The sequence below is a fragment of the Olea europaea genome, chromosome 17 (assembly GCF_002742605.1).
Source record: "Olea europaea var. sylvestris chromosome 17, O_europaea_v1, whole genome shotgun sequence".
In the NCBI taxonomy this organism is placed as follows: domain Eukaryota; kingdom Viridiplantae; phylum Streptophyta; class Magnoliopsida; order Lamiales; family Oleaceae; genus Olea; species Olea europaea.
The window spans coordinates 22,825,321-22,833,753 of record NC_036253.1 but is presented as its reverse complement, the minus strand read 5'-3'; the positions used below and the strand labels follow the sequence as shown (position 1 = coordinate 22,833,753).

The following is an 8,433-nucleotide window of genomic DNA, read 5'->3' as shown; positions in this document are numbered from 1 at the left end:
CAGAGGCGTTCAACAAAACACTATGCAGTCTGCTAAAAAGGTTGTCTCCAAATCAAAAAGAGATTGGCATGAAAAAATTGATGAAGTCTTATGGGCTTATCGAACAACTTATCATACTCCAACACAAGCCACTCCTTACGCTTTAGTATATGGGGTGGAAGCTATACTTCCTCTGAAATGTCAAATCCCGTCACTTCAAATCGCCATCCAAGAAAATTTGACAACTGAAGAAAATGCTCATCTTCGATTGGAAGAGCTAGAAGCTTTGGATGAGAAGATGTTAGAAGTACAAATGCACCTGAAGTGTTATCAAGTTCGAATGGCGAAGTCCTTCAACAAGAAGGTGCGACCAAGATCATTCCAAGTCGGAGATCTTGTACTTTTCGTATGCAGGCCCATCATAATCACAAGAAAAATAGGGGACAAGTTTCAGCCTAAATAGGATGGTTCATTTCTTGTTACTCATGCATTCACTAATGGAGCGTACAAGATCGTCGATAAAGATGAACTACAAATCAGACCTATCAATGGAAAATTTTTAAAACGTTTTTACTCATGAAGTTCTTTTTTAAAATTTTTCATTGTAAGAAAAAAATTGTGTTCTTGTAGTGAAATTTGTTCGACTTGATCCCATTTGGGTACATAGGCAGCTTGAATAAATTATAAAATCAAGTACAGTCACAACTAATAAATTCATTCATTCAATTTGTTTACCATTTATTGTAGTAAAAAAAAACACAAGAAGCATGAAAAAGAAAAATTCTTCCAAATAAAAATAACAAGTCAAAATTCATACAATATGGTCTAAAAAAATATCAGAAATTCTTGATTTCATGAGGATCACTCACCATCGATCACTTACAGGAAACTATCTTCAAGGGTCTTCCTTCTCTGATTAATAGATGCTATGTTAGTGACATCTTTGGTCTGTGCTTCTTTCAATGTTGACTTCTTCGTTCCAAGCATATTCTTCTGTTCTCACTGGGCTTGGAGTTCATCACAAAGTCTATCTAGCTCAAAGGTTAGCTAATTAATTTTGCCCTTCCAACGAAGAACACGTGGAATCCTTTACTTCCATCTAAATGTTCAAAAGTTTCAACTGCTCAGCCTTTTCTTCAACGATTAGACAATCCAAGTGTTGCTTTCTTTTAGATAAGTAAGAGTAACTTCTTTTAGAAACACATCCATGTCCTTTATCAAAAGTGCTGGGTTTGTATGGAATGAGTTGGTAATCATGTTCTAAAGAATTAAATTATTTTCATCCCACTCAGATCGAATGTTGGAGAATCCATGCGTCAAGACGTCCTTAAAATACTTTTGAAGGTAATTAGTCATGGCTTCTTATAGAACAACCTTCAAATAAGGAGACTCTTGGGTAATTCCAGGAAGAGGACCAGATATGAAAGAACAGATTAGTGCAGCTCGATGATTATTTGTCTGTGAAAGCGGGATACTAACTAAAGCTAACGAATATGGAATGACAGGGACTCATTGATTGGTCTCTAAAATGTTGGCTCCCGGGATCCCTGAATTTACTTCATCTTCAGTATGAAAATTATCCATGATAATTACTTAATTATCTCCATTGATGGAGTCGGATATTTTCAAGGAGGGTCATGAGAATCATGAATACCATCTATTCCTTAAAGTGCATTGATTCGCCCGTCATTCTCACTAGTTTGATCTTGCAAAAAGTTTGGATTTATGGAGAAATTTAGTTCTTCAGGGATGCTCGAAAACCCCACAAAAAAATGAAGTATGATTTTAAAAAAAAAAAGTACAGCAAACGAAAACAGGGAACATACCTACATTTTATGTCTTAGACAACCTATCTAAAAATCCACCGTCTGATAATGTGTTCGAGAGGCCGATGTTAATGTGAGAAGCTCCAACTTCACCTTTTGAAAGACTCGAAATAGCTTGAAGTGGTCTTGGTTCTACCGGTCGTTTGATTTTGTATATTGAAAAAAAAAAGAGCCTGAAATCTAAGATTTTGACAGGAAATCAAATACAAGCAATATGTTAAAAAAAAGAGAGAGAAAAAAGAACTATACCCGATCTCTAGAACTTTCATCTTCCAGAGTTAAAGTCTTTTTCGGTGCTTATGATGCTCGATCTCCAGGACTGCTGTGATCTGGAATCAAAATCGCTTCTGGCACCTTATCAGCAGGCTCAGAGGTGACAGCAATCTTTACTGAGGGAACTATAATTTTAATTCTCTTAATACCTCTTTCGTTTTGCTGGTTTGGATCCCTCTTTCTAGAAGCCTCTTCAGGAGAAACTTTTGAAGGGTTTAACCCTCTAGCTATAACCCTGTTTAGAGTCGGGACAATAACAAAGTCACAACTCTCACTAGAGAATTAGACTTGTACCTAGACCCTGGTCAAGGATGGCAACACTTTGCTATTCCACCAAGCCTGGTACTCAACATCAATGTTTTGATGTATATCTATCACATACTCTGGAATAAGAAATACAAGCCCAATTTTCGTTCGAGTTAAGGATAACCAAACCTGACCTACACTGGGGACAATATTATACTTTCTTGGTGAACCAAAAAGTTTCTGTCCAAAGCCAAATTATCTCGCAAACCTATGAGGATTATACGCCTCAAGAATGAAAGGTGAATTTTCTCAACGATAAGAAACAAATTCATATCGAATACTTATCATGAATTCTGAAATATCTACAGACCTCTGTTAGTCATCCACATGTACATCAGGATGAGACGATGAGGGTAATGGATTCTAGCAAATGTCATTGGTGCCCATTATTCCACGGATAAGTTCCCAACAATCAAAAACACTTTTCTCCCAAGACTGGAAAGCATTCAGAATGCCAGCATATCTTCGAATTATAGGCCGAGAATAACTCTTATCCACGAGAGCATAAACATTTCGGACAAAATAAGTTGCCGCCCAAGCATAAAAAAATGTCTAGGAAATGAATTTGAAATCAAGCAAAGGTCCAGTTTTGTCTGACAGTTAGATGTTTGTGTATGTCCCCTATAAATACTCGCTAATATGGGAGGAACCAGGCTATAATTGTACCCATCTTCCATCCTAGAAGATGCTTTAAAAGTTCCAACTCTTATACATTCGTCCCCAGATGGAAGAACGAAACGACAAAGCCACGGGGAGAGGTAATCTGCTATCTCCAATTCCTCTTCTTCTTCCATAGACAAAGATACTGGCAATTTTCTCCAATGACGTCAATTCCCACGAGTAATGTATCTCAGCTTGTCTGCCATCATGGGCCTCTATATTTTCTTCAATGTTCTTTGATGACGCTTCTTGAATGGATTTAAATTCATAGCATTCTTATAATTTTTGTGTTGCCAAGGATTCTGAGCACAACCATTCTCATGAAACCAAAAATTAATCCATTCTTCGTGAATAACCCTGTCAAATTCATTTGCATGGGCAATCAATGCGAAAACATTAAAGAGGTACAAACAAAACTTGGGAAGATAATCCATCAACTCTGAAAGGCTTGGGACTACTTCCTTATAATAATGACCCATAATCGAAAGTCCACTTATCTCATGAAATCCCAAAGAAAAATGCCAATTTCACTATTGGCAGTCACAAAGGTGTTGATCTCTGGACACCAAACCTCACAAAGAGCTCTATAAATAGAGTTTGGGCGATGGTAATCTTTTGTCGTAGAACCAACTGCAAAAGCTAACTCACGAAGATTCCTCTTGAGTAGAAGTTTTTGGACCCATAAAGACCATTCCCAAATTTGTGGAAGAAAAGAAATCTTTCCTCGACTGACGAGTGTGCTTCCCCATCGTATTTCTCTATTATCAATCCTCTCACAAATTACAGCCTTTGGGATGCACTCCATGCTCTGGGAATGATGAGGCGGAAGACACAAAAAGGGAATATGACTGCTAAAGCGGTTGGACTTGCTGGCATCAAAATCCTCATGAAATTCACTAATGGTGGGCATATGCAACTCTGACAATGGCTCCAGAAGATCAGGAGAAGGATCTGTCGTTAGCTTATGGACACTAAATTTAAGTTCACCTCGTATGCCAGTCTGGGCATGGTATTTCACATCAGTGTCTTTGAAACACAGATAACTTTTACCTTGATTTTTAAGCTCAACAATTTCGTGCACGTCAGAGTCTTTATCATCAGAACTTGTTCCAGCCATACCTACAAAAAAAAGTCAACTAAAAAGAGGGGGACAGTAAATCTCTTAAATTGGTTTATCGTTTGAAATCACAAGTCTCCCAAATATGTAAGCAGTCTCTACAAAAAGTGTCTTAGTTGGTCGAAGGAGACAGTCCTTGGTCCTCAACACAAAGTGTCTTGGACAATTGAAGGAACAAGTCCTTGGTCTTCAACACAAAGTGTCTTGAACAGTTGAAGGAATAGGTCCTAGGTCCTTAACATAAAGTGTGTTGGACGGTCGAAGGAGCCAGCTATTGGTCCTCAACACAAAGTGTCTTGGACAGTTGAAGGAATGGGTCTTTGGTCTTGGATAATTGAAGAAACAGATCATTGGTCCTCAACACAAAGTGTCCAAGACGATCAAAGGAACAGTCCTTGGTCTTTAACACAAATTGCCTTGAACGGTCAAAGGAGTCAGTCCTTGGTCCTCAAACTAAAATGCCTTTGATAGTCGAAGGAGTTAGTTCTTGGTCCTTAACACAAAGTGCCTTGGACAGTTGAAGGAACAGTCCTTGGTCCTAAACACAAAGTGTATTGAATGGTCGAAGGAGCCAGTCCTTGGTCCTTAACATAAAATGCATTGGACGGTCGAAGGAGCCAGTCATTAGTTCTTAACACAAAATGCCTTGGATGGTCGAAGGAACAGATCCTTGGTTCCCAAACATGAAGTACCTTGGACAGTCGAAGGAACATGTTGATATGATCCAGGAGTCGAGCTCGACGAAGGATAGTGCGAGACGAGACCCGTTGATAGGCGATGGTGGAGCAATGACGCAATCAAGGGCAAAGCAAGTGAAACAAGCGATGGGATTGCTCATTTAAGAAACCATTGATGGAACCATGTTCGGGACTCAAAATGGAGCAACTTTCATGTTCGGGTCGAAGGCCGAATCAACTTGGATTAATTTGTTATCAAACAATGAAACCGGAGGTTGAAAACAAATTTGTGCGGCCGCACAGCAAAAACACCATGGGGCCGCATGGTGGCATACCGAAACTCAAGACGGCATTTTTGTTGAACCATGCGACCGCATGAAAATACACCATGCGATCGCACAAGCCATTTTTTGGCGAATTTCCTATTTTTGTTATTTTTCCATATTTCGATAGATTTTGATTTTTTTTTCCATATTTTGGGGATTATAATCAAATTTTGCACGATTTTAACTAATTTTTAGGTTTAGTATAAATATGAGTTTCCATTCAATTGTTAAAAACTTTTGACATTATTGATATTGAATTAAAAGTGAGGCGTATTGTCTTCTCTTCATTGTTTTTCATTGAACAACTTCGAACTTATCAAGTGTTAACTTGTGGTGTTCAAACAACCGGATTTAATTCTTGGATTGCGTAATCAAGGGGTCTTTCAAGCGTCGTTCTTGTTGGGATTTTTTGGTTTGACTTTCTTTGGGTTAATCCTAAACTCTTGGATTAATTTGACTTTCTTGGGTTCGTCAATCTCGTTGTGGGTTTCGTAGTCAACGTTGCTACGGGTTCGCATCACATGTCCTTGGTTCTCAACATAAAGTGCATTGGATGGTGGAAAGCGACAATCTTTGGTCCTCAATGTGTATGAAGGTTTACAATTTTGAGTTTGTTCATAAGCATATATTTTCTGAACTCATAAAATAATTGCAACATAAAAAAAGTTTAACCTCTACACGAAGAAAATTTTGAACCTCAAAATCCTTGACTCGCACCAAAAAGTTGAATCTCTACATAAAAAAAAAAAGAAAAATGTTAGTTTTAATTTTCTTAAAAAAACCACACCAAAATAATCAACAAGAAAAAAAATAGGGTCAAAATAAATGGGCAGTAAAAAAAAAGAAAAGGAAAGGGGAAAAAAAAGAAAAAATGAAACCAAACATAAAAAAAGGAACAAAAACCAAAAAGAAAATAAAGAAAAAAGAAAGAAACTAAAAAAATAAATTGGTTTCTACTGTTTAAAGAAGCGGTAGAAAAAAATGGTTTCTGCTATTGCAGAAAGCCGAAGTCAAACTTTGGTTTCTGCAACAAAAACCAAAAGCCAAATGAATTGCGGCTGAAACTATTAATTAAAAAAAAAAGGGACAAAAGAAAAAAATAATAATAATAACTCAGGTTTTTGTAGAAACCAATTAGAAAGAACAATACAGCTGCTCAAACAGGTTAGAATACATGTTCGAATCCTGAAATATGGATTTGGCTCTTGGGTAAGTACAAGTGTACAAGCAGCCTTCCACCCTGTACCCTTGAAGGTATAACCTGCGATTTACCTCCCTCACGATACTCTAAGGTAGAGGTGATGGGGGACCCTTACGATTAGAGTTTAACTTTTTTTTTTTTTTTTTTTTTTTTTTGAAGGTTAGAATACATGTTCAAAGACAGGCTGATGTGACATTTGAAAATAAAGGCCCATTTTAAAGGGGAAATGAACATCACCCACTCTCCCCCAACTTCTCTCTCCCTGGTTGCTTTATTCTCTCTCTTCAAAACCCATAGAAATCTGCAAATCCAACTGTGCATATTCGATGGTGTCCCCGCATTGCACTTTCGTCGACAGTGTCGACGATGCAGGATCGACGAGCTCAGGTCGCCGTTTGAAAACAAGTTTTAAAAAAATCAACGAGCTCCTGTTATTAATATTTCTTCATGATGTGCAGTTCATAAAATCGGCTTGTTATATATATTTAAATCGCGATCCTCAACTTCTTCTCGGTCATCCCTTCCTTCCATGAAACTGCAATTTTCATAAGGTCGGTATAAAATCGACCTGTTTGTGAGTTCGTGAAACTGCAATTTTTTTTTTCAAAAGAAACATTTTTTTTGAAGAACTGCATTTTTTTTTTAACCCAATTAGCTTGTTATTAATATATCTTCATCCCAACGATTTCTTGTTCCACACAGCATATTTCCCAAAATTTCATGTGCATTTTTGGGTTATTTTGTGGTATGGGTTTCCCTTCAACTTCAAATTAAAGATATCTTTTCGCATTTCGTACAATAAATGTGCAATTCTTGGGGGAATTTAGATGAATAAATCTGAAAAAAAGATTTGACTTTTGGCAATGGGATATTAAGAGATCTGGTATTTAGAGTTTGAGTTTCTTGAGGCAATTTTGATATCTCTAAAGTTTCAACAATTTAAATGTATCACATTTTCTGGGTTTTAGGTATTTGATGTAACTATATGCAAGTTCCAGTATTGAAGTTGAGAAAATGAAAGGGAAATATTGGTTATTTGATTCACTCTATGTGTTATTGATTGCTGTGAGTCCTAGTATCTTGAATGAAACAATCTACTCAGTTGAGTTGTTTAAAGCTTATAGGATTTTCCGTTTTCATGAGTTCTGGTCTTAATTTTGGGCATCTTTTCTGTATTGGTTCCCTTGCTGCCTTTGTGCTTGGTTTCAATATTGGCATTAAATCTAATTTGTGCATCGTATGTTTTAGGAGAAAGATAACGATAATAAAGGAAAATTATTCCTTTGCTGTAGTCGAAATTGTGAATTTTGAATCAAGAGGTGAATGTAGTCGTGGCAACACTACCACCCCTACCACTATGATGGACAACACAGATGAAGAAATGTCGTGCATGTTTCGATCTAGAGTTCGGATAAGTGACGAAGAAGAATTGCAGATTTCATTGAAGGTGAATGTGAGCATCTCCGGATGGAAACAAGAACCACGGAAGTGAATGCAAAAGGGAAGCGGCCTACTTGACATGTTGCATCATGGAAACATTTTAGATGCTTCGGTTTTGTGTAGATAAGAACTAATTACCAATTTTATGTTCTGAACTTGCAGTCGTTGTGGATATTCCATATTGCATTATGCCCTTGTATATTAATCTATTTTTGCATTATGCCCTTATGTATTACCGAAACCCATGGTTCGCCTGGAAAGAAAATGAATTTAGGAATTAGAATTTCACTAATGCCTCACAATTCTATTGAATTATAATTTCGACAACTTGTATTGAAGTACAAATATATTATTTTTCAATGGTATTTCGTAAGTTTTGGTCTCTAAATGTGACAAAAATAATATGTTCACAACTGGTTGGTGGTGACAGAATTAATTAAAAAACGAACATAATTTAGAGAAATAAGTTAACACTAGTCGTAAAACCACTAAAGTTAATCATCCCACTATCCATTAGAACGTTGCCTTATGTTGAAAAAAAATGATCACACAATTGTTAAAACCATGTAGGTAATCATTCCACTACCCATTACAATGTTGCTTCTGTTACATACCCAATGCATACGAA

General features: G+C 36.9%; 1 protein-coding gene across 2 annotated transcripts; it reads left to right on the top strand.

The window, feature by feature from the left end:
• The first annotated feature begins 6,591 nt into the window (after nt 1-6,591).
• Nucleotides 6,592-8,097, top strand: LOC111365444. Of its 2 annotated transcripts, none has more exons than XR_002697438.1 (2): nt 6,592-6,916; nt 7,614-8,097. XR_002697438.1 is itself a non-coding variant. In XM_022985990.1 (2 exons), exons 1-2 carry the CDS (start codon nt 6,692-6,694, stop codon nt 7,855-7,857), a joined length of 324 nt encoding a protein of 107 aa, XP_022841758.1. In that variant the 5' UTR covers nt 6,592-6,691; the 3' UTR covers nt 7,858-8,097. The 2 variants fall into 2 exon arrangements, 1 of the variants encoding a protein (XP_022841758.1); XM_022985990.1 differs by having other exon boundaries at nt 6,592-6,771.
• Nucleotides 8,098-8,433: the final 336 nt, after the last annotated feature.